Source organism: Haliotis rufescens, unplaced genomic scaffold (genome assembly GCF_023055435.1).
Source record: "Haliotis rufescens isolate VD_foot unplaced genomic scaffold, xgHalRufe1.0.p SCAF_19, whole genome shotgun sequence".
Lineage (NCBI taxonomy): Eukaryota > Metazoa > Mollusca > Gastropoda > Lepetellida > Haliotidae > Haliotis > Haliotis rufescens.
In genome coordinates this window covers 21,087,475-21,107,576 of record NW_025963879.1, presented here as the reverse complement: position 1 = coordinate 21,107,576, position 20,102 = coordinate 21,087,475, and the positions used below count along the sequence as shown (strand labels likewise).

At 43.2% G+C, this 20,102-nt stretch overlaps 1 protein-coding gene across 3 annotated transcripts; it reads right to left on the bottom strand.

Annotated features, from left to right (window-relative positions):
• Window positions 1–340: 340 nt before the first annotated feature.
• LOC124135286 (inositol monophosphatase 1-like) lies at window positions 341–19,553 on the bottom strand. 3 transcript variants are annotated; one of them, XM_048398987.1, is made up of 9 exons: window positions 19,399–19,553; window positions 12,090–12,193; window positions 9,571–9,704; window positions 7,930–8,034; window positions 6,473–6,518; window positions 5,758–5,866; window positions 4,166–4,271; window positions 2,686–2,837; window positions 341–1,341 (listed from the first exon to the last, which is right to left on the bottom strand). In XM_048398987.1, exons 2-9 carry the CDS (start codon window positions 12,165–12,167, stop codon window positions 1,235–1,237), a joined length of 837 nt encoding a protein of 278 aa, XP_048254944.1. In that variant the 5' UTR covers window positions 12,168–12,193; window positions 19,399–19,553; the 3' UTR covers window positions 341–1,234. The 3 variants fall into 3 exon arrangements, with proteins under 3 accessions (XP_048254944.1, XP_048254945.1, XP_048254946.1); XM_048398988.1 differs by lacking the exons at window positions 9,571–9,704; window positions 12,090–12,193; window positions 19,399–19,553 and adding an exon at window positions 9,461–9,562; XM_048398989.1 differs by lacking the exons at window positions 9,571–9,704; window positions 12,090–12,193; window positions 19,399–19,553 and adding an exon at window positions 8,267–8,355.
• Between the last annotated feature and the right edge of the window lie 549 nt (window positions 19,554–20,102).

Below are 20,102 nucleotides of genomic sequence, written 5' to 3'. Positions count from 1 at the left end.
GGGCACTTATTACGTCGAATATGGTATTAGTGAAGGCTGTTGGTTTGGTGAAGCAATTTGAGGTTCAGGAGAGAAAGAAGAACAAGATGTGAAAGGTTCATATCCTTGTCACCTCCAACAACGGTGTATAAAAAAAATATGTTGTTGAATGGGATTATGTTTTCATTTTGTTGCATATGATTTGTATCAATACTGATATTGTATTTTAACAACAGGTGAGACATCGCCTGTTTTGTATTCATTAGAATTTATGTATGTGTGATGGCTGCACTCGATCAGTGAAAAAGAATCTAAAAAAATGCAGGTACGCAAGTTGAAAAGACTACATTGGACAATGACCTAAAGTGTTCTACTGTTGTTTTATTTATGCATGTTTGAACACAAACAACTCAAAATTAATTTGGTTATTTATTGTGTGTATATTTCACTGATATATGAAGCTTGGACTCGACCATCTTCCAGAGTCAAGGGAGGTAACTGATTATACAAATTTCAGTTTGCACCCTTGACGAACTAGGCTGGAATTATGAACTTACATTGTGGCTGGACTAGCTAGGCTATGAATAGTCTAATCAAAATCACTTAATGACATCCAGTTCGTAAACTGCCATGTAGATTTTGGTCGAATGTTGCATTTGTATTTGTGTTCTGTCAACTCGGTGGCAACAGATATTTTCCTAATCGTTTCAAGGTGCTGACATAATTTGATGCACTTCACGAGGTAAGACCGGTTTTATCTGTCAGACCGCCTTAACTGGGCACGTCATTTTGCTTGTACTTTTGAAGCAAATGCAAGTGATATGAGAGGTGGAATCTGATTGTTAAATAGGAGGGATATAGATGGGACATAACTTGCTGCTGCTGCTACGAAGGAGCCCAGACAGCCAAGCTTAGTTCAGCAAGCGTGGAAACTTGACTTATGGAGACAGTTAACTCCCTTGCCTCGGGAAGATGGGACTTCACTTACTTTGTGTTTTGAGACTTTCAAAGTTAACCAAAACAACCTTGTTGATTGAAGCAAACATAATGTGAAGTAGGAGGCTATGTGAAGGCATGAGTAGAGAGTATGACAACACAAGGCCTGATCATCTGTGCCCTGTTTCACAAAGAGATCTTAGTGCCCCCTGTCCTGATCTTGACCATACCTTAACCAGAAATCATTTCTAGTCCAGCTAAGTTATTAATATTGGTTACATTCAGTTAAATGAGCCATGTGGATGGATGTTGGTCTGCTTCATGGCCTGTGCATCGTGTGGTGGGTGATCATTGCTGACAACTCATTGGCTACTTTCTCCGTGCACCCCATCAAGATCCGGTGTCCCATCAGGTCACATGGCCCACCTGGAGGTCAGAAGCATCAGGTCAAGCAGCACATCTCTTAATGTAATTACTACTTATCATTGGCACCCAATCTCAGCAATGCTGGTTTGTTGTTTAACGCTGCACTCAGCAACAGTCCAGCTATATGATGGCGGTCTGTAAAACTTTATCTTCCATTTGCTCACTGTACAAGGAACAGTTTTCACAATGTACAGTAAAAGTGACACACCAACACTTTCTGGCACAGATAGTCTGCCAGGAGAAGGTCGGTGGCTCATGGCTGCATATAAGATGTTAAAAGATGGTACTTGTAGTGGTGGGAACATGCACGGATGCATCATCGGTGGATCAGGATTTTTTACTTCTCGATACAAGTATCCATCAGTCACACACTAAGTATCAAATATCGATTCTGACCTTAAATGTTTGATTTAATAACTGTTCCACTAAACACTAATCAGTAGTGCAAGTTAATAGTGAAAACATAAATATTTTCATTTGTTGTGCCATACTTCACACCGCCAACTGTAAATCATCAGTGCACCAGGTATTTGGCCATCCTGTCTATGAAAAAGATGGCTTACGCACCACAGATAAGAGCACATGCAAGTATTGTGATACATATCGGATCGAGTAAGGTATGTGATATGTATCGGATCGCTCAGTTGGTGTATTGTCCCAGCCCTAATACTTGTAATGTGGGCACGGGTGGCCCAGTCGTCTAAGGCGCCGCGATTCGCTGTGCAGAGTTGCGTCCCTTGGACACGCCAGAAACCTATGATTGTGGGTTCGAATCCCCGTTAGCCCTGATTATGTTTTTAGGTGTGTCAGCTCCATACCCGTAGGTTTCACCGAAGTGGTAAACGTCCGAGAGCTGCATCACTTCGGGCTTTCCTCCCATATTAAGATGACACACCATGATATAACTGGAATAATGTTAAAAGCAGCGTTAAACCCAACTCACTCACTCACTCACTTATATTTGTAACCTTGCCTGGCGCTTGGCATTAAGAGGATAAAACACTGACTGGACCGGGCTGGGAGTCAGTATGACGTGTTTGAGTAGGGTTTTTATGTTAAACAAATACTGTGGCATGGTATTACAGTAGGCTTGAACTAGAAAACCGGAATTAATCAGGACAAGTACAATCAGACACACACACTTCCCTATGTGAGTGCAATAATCTTGAACATGGCGTTAACCCTATTTCTCCTCCCTTTAGTATAACCTTAGTTGCATATTCGCTCCTAGAAATAAACATATGAATACTTTTACTGAGCCAGCCTCCAACCCATCCAAATTGCTAATGAATCTGTTACCCAAATAATTTCATTTGCACACCCCTTCCCCGACGGGCGCCTTACCGTCCGGGTCCATGACGTGAACTCCCGCCTCCTGTGCTATCAGCAAGCCAGCTACAAAGTCCCAGCAGTAGAGACCATACTCCACCAACGCCTGGGCGTGGCCCTCAGCCATCTTGCAGCAATGGACGGCTGCAGCCCCATATGTCCGCAAACTAAAATACAAACCAATATACTGAAATAAGTGAACCCAGTTAAAATTAGCCACCAGCAACCAGACCCGTGAAGATCCGGGGTAGAATAGGTCTTCAGCAACCCATGCTTGCCGTAAAAGGCGACCATGCTTGTCGTAATAGGCGACTAACGGGATCGGGTGGTCAGGCTCGCTGACTTGTTTGATGCATGTCATCGATCCCAATTGCGTGGATCGATGCTCATGATGTCAATTAGTGGATTGTCTGGTCCAGACGCGATTATTTACAGACCGCCATACAGCTGGAATATTGCTGAGTGTGGCGTTGAACAAACAAACGTAAGAGGCGACTTACGGAATCGGGAGGTCAGGTTCGCTGACTTGGTTAATGCATGTGTTGTTTGCTGTTTTAACGCCGCTCCCCGCAACATTACAGAAGTATCATGGAGGCCTGTAAATTGCCTATTGTGGACCAGACAACCCAGTGATTGGCATGAGCAATGACCCATACGGTTGAGGCGTAAAGGCACTTTCAACAAGCATGGGGTTGCTCGGGATCAGTTCCAGCCCAGAATCAACACAACTTCGCCATGACATTGCGTTGACGCAATGGCGTGCTGGGGACACTTTCTACGCTAGGTCACCATGGGAAAAACAATAGAAAACTTTAGAGAATTTTGATTTAACAACTCCATTTCTTCTCACAAATATCTCCTTCGTGTCTTCTTGGGCTGGGATGTGTAACTAGGGTCGGGTGGGTCCTGAGTAGGACCCGGTTACCCACAGGACTACCCGGACCCGTGGTTAGTCACGTGATATATTGTTTAATGACAAAAACTCACTATTTAGCTTGGTGGTTACACTACATGTCGCTAATTTTCGCATTTATTTTGACGATGCACACATTCTTTTTTACTTTTATATGTTTGAGTAAAGATAAAGCTTCAGTGAACGCATGGTCTGATCGCTTGATACATGTATGTAAGTAGTTTTTGCTATGACTGCAGTAAAACAATTACCAATCAGACATTTTATTCCCAACTCTGGATATAACTCGAAATGGACACTGGTGGCGATTGGATTGAGCCACGAAATTCCAGCCTCGTTCTTTTAAATCCCGTGCCTCAGGAAGATGGCTTTTGACACAATGGAGGTATCTAATGGTGTATTTTCGTTTTATTCAACACAAAAAAGACGATTTAACATTCTGACATTTTGTGGAATAAATTTGAAGTATATGATTTAATTATACATTTCATTATCACTTAGGTAACATGTTCCAAGATGTGACAAAAAACCTAAGTATCCTCAAGGCATGGAGGAGTTGGTTTTATTTCTCTGGACACCTACCCGTGAGTTTTCGTGATAATATTGCGTACATTCTTGAGCACGGTATCAACATTCCATGGTGTTCGTAAAGCGCCAGTGTCATAGATAACAATAGACTTCTTCAGCTCTGAAATCAGAAAAGGATGACCATTAAATGTTAAGTGTGACCAAGATCCATGGTCCTAGTTCAAACAAAGGGGCCAAGCATTTGATATTCAAAGGTGCGATTTGGGGTGAGGGTGGGGGTATTTTCTTTATTATTTTCTGGGGGTTGGTTGGTTTGTTGTTTAACGCCGCACTCAGCAATATTCCAGCTCCATGACGGCGAATCGAGTCGGTACCAGACAATCCAGTGTTTAATATCATGTGCATCGATCCACGCAATTGGGATCGATGACATGCGTCAACCAAATCAGCGAGCCTGACCACCCGTTAGTCGCCTTTTACGACAAGCATAGTCGCCCTTTACGGCAAGCATGGGTTACTGAAGACCTTTTCTACCCCGGAATCTTCACGGGTCATATTCTGGGGGCGGGGGGTGGGGAGAGATGCTGTATATTCTGGATTGTTTGGCGCCTTTCAGAGGCAACATGTATGGTTTGAAGCGCTGACAGATACAATATTCTGTCTCAAATAAAAATGCCAGCTTTACCCCAAAAGAATATTAAATGGTTAGTCCCTGAAAATATTATGGAATGTTTGTTTACGAAACTACGAAGTCGAAAATTCACTATATTATGGTAAGACTAAATGTTAGTATAAATATCTTGAAAATCTACTGTGTTAGTAAATGTTGTTTGTTGTTTTAACGCCGCACTCAGCACTATTCCATCTAAATGACGGCTTCATGTAAAACTTCAAATCTGGACCAGACAATCCAGTGATCAATTTTGTGAGCAACGATGCCCTCCGTCCTTTTTGCATAGAAAATGGTTGGTTAATGAAGGCACTGAATGGGAACCGACGTGACGAGTTGCATGGCTTGCTTGTCAGAATCTTGAATTCGCTCTGACGATTATCCATGGTTTGCAAGGGGCGGTGGGGTAGCCTAGTGGATAAAGCGTTCGCTCGTCACGCCGAAGACCCGGTTCGATTCCCCACATGAGTACAATGTGTGAAGCCCATTTCTGGTGTCTATCGTGATAATCCTTGAATATTGCTAAAAGCGGCGTAATATCATAAACACTCCCTCACTTCGTGATTTTCATCAAGTGAGTGAGTGAGTGAGTTGGGTTTAACGCCGCTTTAACAGTCTTCCAGTTATATCGCGGCGTGTCAGCTTAATGTGGGAGGAAAGCTCGAAGTGATGCAGGCCTCAGACGTTTCGGTGAAACGGGTATGGTGCTGACAAACCTAAAAACATAATCGGGGCGAACCGGGATTCGAACCCACAATCATAGGTTTCTGGCGTGCCCAAGGGACGCAACTCTGCACAGCGAATGGCGGCGTCTTAGACGAGTGGGCCACCCGTGTCCCCGATTTTCATCAAGGTGTTGAACATTGACCTGTCACTTCAATTGTTTGTCCCCCATTAAAATGACACCATGATTTAACTGAAATACTTTCCAAAGCGGAGTTGAAACCAACTCGCCGTCTTCGATTGTTCTTCTCACCTTCAACGCTGCCTGTAACAAGCTTTCTTCCATTACAGTATGACCCATGACCTTTCATGCTGGTGTACATAAGGTCAAGGACAGGTAGGTTGATCACACCCACTATCACCTGCATCAAAGAAACAGAGGCTGAAATGCTTGATGCATTTACCCGAAAAAGGGTAATTTTGGATAAATAAGCCATAAGGAATCAGTTGTTAGTGGTTCATTCGTATCAAGCTGTCATTCTTTAAGTACATTATCCTTTATACACACAATTCTATAACTGGCGGACTTATCAAGCACAGACCCGTGAAGATCCGGGGTAGAATAGGTTTTCAGCAACCCATGCTTGCCGTAACAGGCGACTTTGCTTGTCGTAACAGGCGACTAACGGGATCGGGTGGTCAGACTCGCTGACTTGGTTGATGTATGTCCTCGTTCCCCAATTGCGTGGATCGATGCTCATGATGTCAATCACTGGATTGTCTGGTACAGACTCGGTTATTTACAGACCGCCGTCATATAGCTTGAATATTGCTGAGTGCGGCGTTAAACAACAAACCAACCAACTAATCAAGCAGTACATACCACTGTTTATCCCTCATTTCAACCGTGTCATTAACAGGTATCGATGATAAAATCCAAACATTAACAAGGCAACAGTCGTGTAAATCAACATTTCAGTTAAAATTTCATTTTCTTTAAATACCTATAAAGACAGAAGTGACCATACCTTCTTATTGGCTGTTAACCCCATAGAAAACGCTACTTCTGGAACGCTGGAACCCAAATGTAAGTGAGCTGCAGCATTTATGAAATTCCAGCAATTCCTAGTGGGGACACGAGGCATCAACTTTGATGTGAAGAATCGTACCCGAGTTCTTTGCACAGTGAGTGAGTGAGTGAGTATGGTTTTACGCCGCTTTTAGCAATATTCCAGCAACATCACGGCGGGGGACACCAGAAATGGGCTTCACACATTGTACCCATGTCGGGAATCGAACCCGGGTCTTCAGCGTGACGAGCAAACACTTTAACCACTAGGCTACCCGACCGCCCCTTTGCACAGTGAACAAATAGTAGTCTGTCTTACAGACCCTGATACAAATATATATCAAATACAGCCCATGCAAGTCTATAATGTTTGGCAAGTCTAGATTACTGCAGTATCAGGATATCTGAAAATGAAGAGAGTCTCTGGGCTCCCTTTTATTATATTTTTATTAAGATAATTGAACAACTGTTAATTACTGTACGATATGTTCATTTCAGAGACAAGATGTTAATCTAAAAACATAGCGAATGAGTGAGTTGTGTGTTTCACCTCTTTCTGCAGGATTCCAGCAATATCATTGTTTGGAACACCAGAAATTGGCTTGATGGAGAATCTAACCCGATTTCTTTGAGCAGTGAACATGCAGCAAGGGAGGTTTTTGTTTTTAGGGTATTTAACGTCGCGCTCAGCAAATATTTCAGCTTTTTGATGGCGGTCTGTAAATAATCGAGTCTGGACCACACAATCCAATGATAGACATTATGAGCATCGATCTTCACAATTCGGAAACCATGACGTGCATCACCCAGCGAGCCTGACCACCCGATCTCGTTAGTCGCCTCTTACCGCAAGTATGGGTTACTGAAGACCTATTCTCTACCAAGATTTTTACGGACCAGAAAGGGAGTGAGGTGGTTGTTTCGCAGATTTAGCAAAAATACAACATTAATTACGGGGACAGCAATTTCACGGAGACCCCCAAAAAGAGCTTTACACATTGTAACTTTGTGGGGAATCGAGTACGGGTGACCAGTGAAGACTCGGGGTAGAATAGGTCTTCAGCAACCCATGCTTGCCGTAAAAGGCGACTATGATTGTTGTAAGATGCGACTAACGGGATCGGGTGGTCAGGTCTGACTTAGTTGATGCATGTCATCCAACCCAATTGCGTGGACCGATGCTCATGATGTCAATCACTGGATTGTTTGGCCTAGACTCGATTATTTACAGACTGTGGTCATACAGCCGAGTGCGGCGTTAAACGACAAACAAACCAAAGCAACCGGGTCTTCCACGCGAAGAGCGAACGCTATGACCAATAGGCCCCAAAATCCTCCATGCAAAGTGAGAATGCAGTAACTTTCTACACGATAACACCTTGTAGAGCATCGGAACACCAGTTCTTCATGACCTACTTATGTACAAAGTTATTGGTGCCATCAATGGGATCAACGATCCACGTCAAGTCGTCCCTGAAGTCAAAGGGAGCGTCAAGGTCTGTGGTCTCTTCGCCTATGAACCTGAAATATACAATGAAATCATCAAGTGTCGCATCAGTAAAATGAAGCATATGTTCAACTTTCCTTGCCTAAGAACCTCGAGTACACAAGGAGTACTGTATATGTTTGAGTCGCATGCCCGCGAAACGATGACGTCAATATATTCCTCGGTTCGCTTCTCAGGAGAACAATAGCCTATCTCATTCATCAGGCATTCCTTGATGAACCCCATAACCCATTTCTTTGCACCTACCTGTGATCAGGGTAGCGTTCCTTGATAAACCCTATAACCCAGGGTAGAGTTCCTTGATAAACCCTATAACCCATTTCTCCACACCTGTGATCAGGGTAGAGCTCCTTGATAAACCCTATAACCCATATCTCTACACCTGTGATCAGGGTAGAGCTCCTTGATAAACCCTATAACCCATTTCTCCACACCTGTGATCAGGGTAGAGCTCCTTGATAAACCCTATAACCCATATCTCTACACCTGTGATCAGGGTAGCGTTCCTTGATAAACCCTATGTCCCATTTCTCTACACACCTGTGATCAGGGTAGAGCTCCTTGATAAACCCTATAACCCATATCTCTACACCTGTGATCAGGGTAGAGCTCCTTGATAAACCCTATAACCTATTTCTCTACACCTACCTGTGATCAGGGAAGCGTTCCTTGATAAACCCTATAACCCATTTCTCTACACACCTGTGATCAGGGTAGAGTTCCTTGATAAACCCTATAACCTATTTCTCTACACCTACCTGTGATCAGGCTAGCGTTCCTTGATAAACCCTATAACCTATTTCTCTACACACCTGTGATCAGGGTAGCATTATATCACAGTTAAACCCTATGACCCAATTATCTACACCTTCGTATGAACGGGGTAGTCTTCCTTCAGGAACTTTTGAACCACTTCTCCACACCTACATTTTTGCCTTCAATCATGATTCCGTTAGTGTTCCTTGAACTCAGAACTCTACGCCTTTCTACACCCACCTGGGGTCAGGGTAGCGTTCCTTGAAAAACCCTATCGCCCATTTCTCTACACCTACCTGTGCTCAGGGTAGCGTTCCTTGATAGACCCTATCACCCATTTCTCTACACCTACCTGTGCTCAGGGTAGCGTTCTTTGATAAACCCTATCACCCATTTCTCCACACCTACCTGTGCTCAGGCTAGCGTTCTTTGATAAACCCTATAACCCATTTCTCTACACACCTGTGATCAGGGTAGAGCTCCTTGATAAACCCTAAAACCTATTTCTCTACACACCTGTGATCAGGCTAGCGTTCCTTGATAAACCCTATAACCTATTTCTCTACACACCTGTGATCAGGGTAGCATTAAATCACAGTTAAACCCTATAACCCATTTCTCTACACCTACCTGTGCTCCGGGTAGCGTTCCTTGATGAACCCTATCACCCATTTCTCTACACACCTGTGATCAGGGTAGCGTTCCTTGATGAACCCTATAACCCATATCTCTACACCTACCTGTGCTCCGGGTAGCGTTCCTTGATGAACCCTATCACCCATTTCTCTACACACCTGTGATCAGGGTAGCGTTCCTTGATGAACCCTATCACCCATTTCTCTACAGCTTTATCAGTCTCCGTCACGAGGTCAACGCCGCTCCCTTTGTTGGTTACAGTTTTTGTCTTATAGAAGGCCTTTTTAATCATCTGTTAGAAAAACAAACAGCAAAATTTGCCAAATAAAGAATATGTTGATTTATCCTGTTTTAAGGGTTTAAGCACAATGTGGGAGGAAAGCCCGGGATTGACAATTAAACCTAGCATCATTAGTTAACCTGGCAATACCGTGACGACTCTTGAAACAACTCACCAGTCTTTGTAAGGTGTCGACAAAGGTGGGATCCTAAGTTTAACTGGCAATACTGTGACGACTGTTAAAAACAATCCACCAGTCTATGTAAGGTGTCGACAAACCAAAGATTCTCAGCTAACCTGGTAATACAGTGACGACTGTTGAAACAACCAACCAGCAAGGGTCTGTGGCTGACAAACAAGGGATAAAGTTAAAGGTGTCGACAAACCAAGGATCCTAAGATACCTACTAATACTGTGACGACTGTTGAAACAACCAACCAGCAAGGGTCTGTGGCTGACAAACAAGAGATCATTAGTGTAACTGGCAATACAGTTACGAGTGTTGAAACAACCAACCAGCAAGGGCCTTCGGCTGACAAACAAGAGATCATTAGTGTAACTGGCAATACAGTTACGAGTGTTGAAACAACCAACCAGCAAGGGACTGTTGCTGACAAACAAGTGATAAGGTTAAACCGGCAACCAGCAAGGGCCTTCGGCTGACAAACAAGAGATCATTAGTGTAACCGGCAATACAGTGACGACTGTTGAAACAACCAATCAGCAAGGGTCTGTGGCTGACAAACAAGGGATACAGTTAAAGGTGTCGACAAACAAAGGATCCTAAGATAACCTACTAATACTGTGACGACTGTTGAAACAACCAACCAGCAAGGGCCTTCGGCTGACAAACAAGAGATCATTAGTGTAACTGGCAATACAGTTACGACTGTTGAAACAACCAACCAGCAAGGGACTGTTGCTGACAAACAAGGGATAAGGTTAAACCGGCAACCAGCAAGGGCCTTCGGCTGACAAACAAGAGATCATTAGTGTAACCGGCAATACAGTGACGACTGTTGAAACAACCAACCAGCAAGGGTCTGTGGCTGACAAACAAGGGATAAAGTTAAAGGTGTCGACAAACCAAGGATCCTAAGATAACCTACTAATACTGTGACGACTGTTGAAACAACCAACCAGCAAGGGACTGTTGCTGACAAACAAGGGATAAAGTTAAAGGTGTCGACAAACCAAGGATCCTAAGATAACCTACTAATACTGTGACGACTGTTGAAACAACCAACCAGCAAGGGTCTGTGGCTGACAAACAAGGGATAAAGTTAAAGGTGTCGACAAACCAAGGATCCTAAGATAACCTACTAATACTGTGACGACTGTTGAAACAACCAACCAGCAAGGGTCTGTGGCTGACAAACAAGGGATAAAGTTAAAGGTGTCGACAAACCAAGGATCCTAAGATAACCTACTAATACTGTGACGACTGTTGAAACAACCAACCAGCAAGGGTCTGTGGCTGACAAACCAGGGATCCTAAGATAACCTACTAATACTGTGACGACTGTTGAAACAACCAACCAGCAAGGGACTGTGGCTGACAAACCAAGGATCCTAAGAAAACCTACTAATACCGTGACGACTGTTGAAACAACCAACCAGCAAGGGTCTGTGGCTGACAAACCAAGGATCCTAAGATAACCTACTAATACCGTGACGACTGTTGAAACAACCAACCAGCAAGGGTCTGTGGCTGACAAACCAAGGATCCTAAGATAACCTACTAATACTGTGACGACTGTTGAAACAACCAACCAGCAAGGGTCTGTGGCTGACAAACCAAGGATCCTAAGATAACCTACTAATACCGTGACGACTGTTGAAACAACCAACCAGCAAGGGTCTGTGGCTGACAAACCAAGGATCCTAAGATAACCTACTAATACTGTGACGACTGTTGAAACAACCAACCAGCAAGGGTCTGTGGCTGACAAACCAAGGATCCTAAGATAACCTACTAATACTGTGACGACTGTTGAAACAACCAACCAGCAAGGGTCTGTGGCTGACAAACCAAGGATCCTAAGATAACCTACTAATACTGTGACGACTGTTGAAACAACCAACCAGCAAGGGTCTGTGGCTGACAAACCAAGGATCCTTAGATAACCTACTAATACTGTGACGACTGTTGAAACAACCAACCAGCAAGGGTCTGTGGCTGACAAACCAAGGATCCTAAGATAACCTACTAATACTGTGAATACTGTTGAAACAACCAACCAGCAAGGGTCTGTGGCTGACAAACCAAGGATCCTAAGATAACCTACTAATACTGTGACGACTGTTGAAACAACCAACCAGCAAGGGTCTGTGGCTGACAAACCAAGGATCCTAAGATAACCTACTAATACTGTGACGACTGTTGAAACAACATACCTCTCCTGCCTTTGTGGCGACTTCCACTGCAAAGTCCCTGTACTCCTCCAGCTCTTCGGGGCTGACTCGAACAGACATGGCTGGACGTTACGGGTCACAAAATACTGAAATCAATAAAACAACGTAACAAGCCTCAGTAAATGTAACTGTGCGAGCACCGAATGTTATAGCATCAGCATAGATACTGTTCTACATGTAGAGGGGTTACAATTGATGGTTCTACACGGATATAGGAATGGCAAGTTTGGGTATGCATCCCCTTTTTTAAGTATACTAAACAGACAATACATAAAATACAGGAGGTCAGGGGTGCCGTTGTACAAAGCGATCTTAGCGCTAAGGTGATCGCAACTGCCATACCTTGATATCGTAACGCTAAAGTTGTTTCGTACAACGACACCTTTGTGAACTGCGTATTTGCGTAAAATACGCATAATTAATCACTATTATCAATTATTTGAGCTGCTTACGTTCAAATATGCAACATAATTTTCAAAAAATTCGAACATTGGGTGTGGTTTTACGCTGCTTTTAACAATATTCCAGCAATATCATGGCGGGGGACACCAAAAATGGGCTTCACACTTTGTACCCACAAAAACTCAACAGCATAACAACGCTCTGCATAGTTACTCGATGTGTCCTTTTCAAGTTCCATGTATTTGTTTACAGGTCTTTATTTACTGTGTGTATGTCCGCTGTTGTTTAACGCCGCACTTAGCAATATTCCAGCTATATGACGGCGGTCTGTAAATAATCGAGTCTGAACCATACAATCCAGTGATTAATATCATGAGCATTGATCAACGCAATCGGGATATGATGACATGCATCAACCAAGTCAGCGAGCCTGACCACCCGATCCTGTTAGTCGCCTCTTACGATATACAGTCACTTTTTACGGCAAGCATGGGTAGCTGAAGACCTTTTCTACCCGGGATCTTCACGGGTCAACAATATATTGAATATCCACAGAAAACTATCAATACCAAGTGGGAATGATGTGAGTAAATACTCAATGGCTCAGATTATATACGGTGTCCGGATATACACCAATCAAAAGGTATCTGTACATGTATGCTTACAGGGAGATATGGATCTCTATAAGCAATCTTAGTTACTGATAATGGATAACATCCAGTGACACTGACTTGTTTGACTGCAGAAAGAATCTGTCCAATGATTTGCAGAGTTTTAGTGTACTTAGCCCACACAAGACTGATTCAACCTTCTCAACTGTTGGAGGATAGACATCTTCCCGAGGCAAGAGAGTTAACTGACTTTAAAAGTCCAGTTTCCACCCTTGCCCAACTAGGCTTGAATTCCTGGGCTCGATTGTAGCGCCACCAGTGGCTATTACGAGTTCCCTTCTATGCCTCTCCTATTGATCAATCAGATTCAAATTCTCGTATCACTTGCATTTGCTTCAAACAAAAAGCCGGCGCCCAGTCAAGACGATCTGGTCGATAATCAAGATCAATATTATGATAAAACGAGTCTTACATCGCAAAGTGTATCACATCACTTGAGCACCTTGATTAAAAACATGAAAAGATTTAGAAAATATCTGTTGACAACGAGTTGGCGGTGCACATGCTTTGCAATTCCTGCAATCGACCGAAATCTGCATGACAGTTTATGAACCAGATTTCGATTTCGTTGCGCGATTTTGATTGGACTATGCATGGACTCGTTTGTCCAGCCAAACGGCAAGAGTGGAAACTGGACCTTTATAGTCAGTTAACTCTCTTGCCTCGGGAAGATGGCACATTCCTATCTGCCACTATAATATAAACAATAAACAATAAAAAACAGTTCCCTAAAATAGCCTTTTCTACACCAGTTTGTATTCAATAACTCCAGGCAGCACCCGAATAACCTGGGGATATTCATTTTAAATAATATATATCATTTGCCAGCTGTTTTGTATCAAATGTCCAAGGATACATACCTCAAGGTTCCAAATCGTTGTCTCCCAAAACAACAACATGCCAAAATCCCTACATTTAGCTAAAACAATAAAGGCAAATTAACCACTGATATTGTGAAATAATCCAGGCGTAAGGATTAGGTGGGGAGGAACAAGCTTAGAAGGATGCCCTCACGTTAAGTAGAAGTTGGTTCGTTCAAACAACAACATTCAGATATACACAGAACTAGAAATGTCCTTCCTTCACAAAATATACTGGCAACTAATTTCAAATGTATAAAATCCAAACATTGAAGTTGACCCGTGGTCAGCTTGGGCTATCAAAGAGACAATGGGCAGGACCGGGGCCTCCTGGGACAATGAGTGATGCAAGTCAAAAGCATGCAGTGAGGTGAGGTGAGATGGGGTTTAACGTCGCGTCCCAGATTATTGCACTTATATAGCGACGTGCATACACGTATGTATGTGTGTGGCTGATTGTACTAGTCCGGACTGATGCCGATTTATAGTGCTAGCTCACTGAGATACCATCCCGCAGTTTAACATGAATACCCCACCCAGACACAGTATACTGACTCCGAGCCGACCAGTCCTTGTTTTTGCCCCTTAATGTCGAGCGCCAGACAGAGTAACAACAAGTACCATCTTCTAACGGCTTTTGGTATGACGCGACCGGGGATCGAACCCCTGACCTTCCGGTCTCCGGACGGGACATGACACGTGAAACAGATCAGTAGCGGGTATGACCGACTCGTGCCCGGATGACGCATTCCACCCTACGTCTCATGCCTCCAGTCAGACGCTGGATCTGTTGATGGGTCAACAACAACCACTCCTGATGCAATGCTGCTTCCAACTGGCGTAAATCTTGTACAGGAGGATCTCTTGCCTCTATGCGCCGCCCCAGAATATTCCAAACATGTTCAAGGGGGTACAAATCTGGGCTCATTGCTCGCCAGGGTAGAGTCGTTATTGCAATTGCCCTCGTGTAATCCACGACAGCATGCGAACGATGAGGCCTGGCATTGTCATCTATCTACTGAGGTCGAGTAGCAGGAGGGTGGTTGTCAAAATGAGGAACGACGACTGGCCTCAAAACGTCCCGGATGTACTGAGCCCCTGTTAAGTTGCCCCTTATGGTGACCAAATCCAACCTGCAATCATGAAAGATACACCCCAAACCATTACCGAGCCCCCGCCGTATGCAACAGTCGGTTTAATGTTCCTGTGGGTGTAGGCCGTGTCCCGGTGCCCTCAAACTCTCGTTCTTCCATCAGTGACGTGGAGCAGAAAGCGACTGTCGTCTGACCAATGGATCTGTCTCCAAGTTCTCAGATTCCAGTTCTGTCGCGCAATACACCATGCTAAACGAGCAGCTTTGTTGTGATTGGGCAACCACAGCTGTTTCAGACGAGTAGTTCGGCGTGTGAGACGAAGAAGGTGCCTGTCTTCGCGATGTGTCGTCACAGGAGGTCTTCCGGATCTGGGACGGTCCTGTCCATCACCGGTCTGAGCATGTTTCTCGACTAAACGGCTTACGACAGTGTGATGATACCCCAAATTCCGACCAGTGGCATTACCAGACATTCCTGCGTTATGAATGCCGATTATTTGCCATCTTGTGGCGTTTGATAATCGCCTTCGTGCCATGGTCACACAATGTCATGTGCCATGGCTACACAATGTCATGTCATGTCAAACTTTAAACCCGAGTTTAAGAAAGCAATTTTAACGTTTGGATATACTGCTTTTAGGCATGGGGTGCAAAGCTATCGGGTGCATATACTATATATATATATATAGGGTCAAGGATGTAGGGGTGCACAAGTGTGGGGTGCCAAGCTATCGGGTGCATATAATATATATATATATATAGGGTCAAGGATGTAGGGGTGCACAAGTGTGGGGTGCAAAGCTATCGGGTGCATATACTATATATATATATATATATATATATATATATATAGGTTCAAGGATGTAGGGGTGCACAAGTGTGGGGTGCAAAGCTATCGGGTGCATATACTAGTATATATATAGGGTCAAGGATGTAGGGGTGCACAAGTGTAGGGTGCAAAGCTATCGGATGCATATACTGTATATATATATATATAGGGTCAAGGATTTTGGGGTGCACAAGTGTGGGGTGCAAAGCTATCGGGTGCATATACTATATATATATATATATATATATATATATATATATATATATATATAGGGTCAAGGGTGTAGAGGTGCACAGGTGTGGGTGCAAAGCTATCGGGTGCATATACTAGTATATATATAGGGTCAAGGATGTAGGGGTGCACAAGTGTGGGGTGCAAAGTTATCGTGCGTTAAACAAACAAGCACACGTGGCCATCCCGAATAGGGACTATAGGACTGAAAATAGGGTATCGCACGAGGACGCCCTTCACTCCAGCTTGTGTTGTTCGCTTTACAATACGGTACGGTTGAAAGGAGTTATGTAATGTCTTTAAAGTTGCATTTAGTGACATGCGTTCAACCACACGATCAATCTAAATCACATAAAAGAGAAACGTCTACCAAAAGCATATCGGATATATGATGGCTGAATGAGAACATTTAACAGATTTACTCTCATGCTGGAATTATCTTCAGATTGCGTAGACATTTTAATATCGTAATCTATTTATTACATATGCATGCGTACTTCCTGACAGGGAGCGCTGGGGTAGCCTCGTGGTTAAAGCGTTCGCACGTCACGCCTAAGACCCATTCGTGATAAACTCGTGTTATTCCGGGACAAGCCGAATAGCCCCTCTCATGGCCATTTTTGCGACCGGGTTCCGTCTTAGCGCAAACGGGCACACCTAAAACAATTGTCAGCTTGTTGCGTAATGGTTCACATATATTTCCGCATGTATTATATCTATTTCAGATGCAATTTAAAGCATATCTGGACATGCGGAATTATACAGTATGATTGAACACATTTAACTGTGTCTTGGGTATATTTTTAGACATATATCAAATCAAAATTTATTTTTGAGGGATTCTTTGATGAAGAACTGGAAATCATACGCTCATTCTGATTGGTTTGTCGTATTTTCGCACATAACATTCGTCGATAATGGACGAGTCTTCTTACAGGTTACGGAAAGGGGCGAGTGGTGACGAATGGCCGAAGACCCACATGGGTAAAATGCGCGGAGCCCATTTTGTTGTGTCCCGTGCTTAAAGCGGCGTTAAAAGATACTCATTCGCTTACAGAACATTAAACATTTTACTAAATGAAGAGCTGTTGATGTTTATGTTCAAACAAAAAAAAGGTAAACATCATATATCGGTCGCAGGTTGATACTTTTGACGAGATAAGACAGTAGAAAAACTAGTCGAGTTTACAGAGAAGACTTCCAGTGCGAATAATGTGACGACCTTTGTGAAAAAACACGTTTGTCAGTGGACGAATGTAAAGCCAACAGTCCAGTGCATGACAATGAATATTGCCGTAGCAAATCGTCTGTCCTTGTCAGGTATGTGAACATGTTATATATATTTTTAATTATACTTCCTAACACGCACACGCACGTATACCCCACATACACATTCACATAAGAGATACATGCATAAATTTATAGATGGATATCGAGGCATTTCAAGGTTTCCAGGATCTTTATCGTATATGAGGCAAACAGAGCCAGATTACATAAACGTATCATAACCTTCATGTATCATGTTTGCAGCATTCGAGACCAACTCGTGTTATTCCGGGACAAGCCTCATAGCGACTCATCGGGGCATGCAGAATTATGAAGAATGATTGAACACATTTAACTGTGTCTTGGGTATAATGTTAGATGCGAGACATATGTAAAATCAAAAATTATTTCTGAGGGATTCTTTGACGAAGAACTTGAAATCATACGCGCATTCTGATTGGTTTGTCGTATTTTCGCACAAATCATTCATCGATAGGGGGACGAGTCTTCTTGCAGGTTACGGAAAGGGGCGAGTGGTGACGAATGATGTTTGCAGGTCACCTCTCTGGTTGAAATTGCGGTACAATTACAGTAAACTACGGTTATAACGAACTGTCGGATAAATCGAACTGTTTGTTTTGTCCCGGTTATTTGCTGCATATATGTTTATAACGAACTACGGTAATAACGAACTAAAATTACTACAACAAACCAATCAGAATACGAGTGGGGTTTCAAGTTCTTCGTCAAAGAATCCCTCAGAAATAATTTTTGATTTTACACATGTCTTGCATCTAAAAATATACCCAAGACACAGTTAAATGTGTTCAATCATACTGTATAATTCCGCATGTCCCGATGTGCTTTAAATTGCATCTGAAATAGATATAGTATATGGGGAAATATATGTGAACCATTACACGAGTTGACAATTGTTTTAGGTATGCCCGTTTGCCCTAAGACGGAACCTGGTCGCAACACGAATCGCTATTCGACTTTTCCCGGAATAACATGGGTTGATCACGAATGATGCCTTTTTGAGTACGTACGGAAGAGCTTCGTCCTCTAACACACAACATTCATGCAGCTTCGTTATCATGAATAGTGGATAAACCGGATTTTCTTAATGCCATAAGCTTATAAGTTTCAATGTCAGGCATGCCGTCCTCAAACGGACAATGAGCTCTGAACCGTGAGAGGCGTAGTGAGCCAGCCGAAATGATTATTGCACGTATATAGCGACGTGCGTGCGTGTGTGTGCGTGTGTGTGTGCGTGTGTGATTGACTGTACTATCCCTAGCCAACTGAGACACCATGCCGTAGTTAAACATGAATACCCCACACAGACACATGCAGGCAGGGTAAGAACAAGTTCCATCGTTTAACGCATTTGGTTTAAAACCTGCCGGGGATCGAACCACCGACCTTCCGCTTTCCAGGAAGACCCTCTATCCACAGAGGCGGTCTCTGGAACGTAGTTAATAGTGGTCAACTCAATTGTAAATTAGTGCCGAAGAAAGCAAATTATTTTGGTATTTAGATAATATGCCCAAGATACTCATCAGCAATTGTGTATTGTGATTATTTTTAAAAATGCTTAAACATTTGAATTCAAATTATAGTATAATAATTAAAAAATTGCAGAAGTACTCATTGACTGCTGACTAAGCGTCAGTACTGTTCATTTTCAACTGAAAATCAAACGGGTTAAATCGCAGAGAGGCGTAGTTTTCTTTGCTCCTCAGTTTATAAAGGCTATCTCGTTGCAACGCCTGCTGCAATGAAATGTCTCTAATCCCAGGGCACTCTCTGGTGCAGTATGCAATGAAGCATATCACTGTCCAGGGACAATGTGAACTGACATACACTGTCGGCGACTTAAAATGTCGGATAGAGACGGCTAACTACGTTGTCAGTACAATCTCGAAGCTTCACCTACCGTATGGACGAGGAAGACTGCAATCAGTTTTCAACATAAACCAGCTACGCGAGTTAGAGAGAAAGGTCGCCGTGACTTGCCCCAGTGTGCACAAACTTCTGACTAAATTTCCCCCTATTGCAACCAATTATATCTCTCTGCCTTACCGGTTTATCCCGTTCAGATAGGGCGAGTCATGGACGACTGACGCCGGGTATATCTGCGATATCCGCTTTTGATTTTGAAATCGTTTTTTAATCCCTGTTTGCATTCACAAAAGGTAGACATTACAAAGCGAGTAGGAAGAAACCTAACGAGGGACGCACAAATCCTCATTTACTCCAAGTATTCCTACAGCGAATTTATTTTACCGACATGTAAATATGACATTGGAAAACAATTAAAACAAAATCAAAATTGATAGAAAACAGCAGTTCGATGGAGCTGAGGTTAACTTGTGCTGTGTCCCGTGACCTTCATTGACGCGGAAAAAGCGTGTAGCTTTTTTGCATCGAAGCGGGGTATAAGGGATTTATTCAACCAATGAGATTAATGTGTTTCATCAAGATCACGTGGGCCAATCAGATCTCATCATTCTGACATGGAGGCATGATACTACGATGGTGCATCAGGTCTGTTGAGGATGCGTTTAGTTTTGTCGACTCGGCATTTTATGGTTGGATAGCTAGGAATAATTACATGTGTGCTCACAGCGTCTGTGAACT

Excerpts from the sequence above, each read along its gene's own strand:
- LOC124135286 (XM_048398987.1), bottom strand. The coding sequence starts at position 12,167 with ATGTCTGTTCGAGTCAGCCCCGAAGAGCTGGAGGAGTACAGGGACTTT. Across the intron at positions 6,519-7,929 it reads ACCAATAACTTTGTACATAA|CGTTCCAGAAGTAGCGTTTT; the intron begins GTAGGTCATGAA and ends TTTGGGTTCCAG. Across the intron at positions 4,272-5,757 it reads TGTTACAGGCAGCGTTGAAG|AGCTGAAGAAGTCTATTGTT; the intron begins GTGAGAAGAACA and ends TTCTGATTTCAG.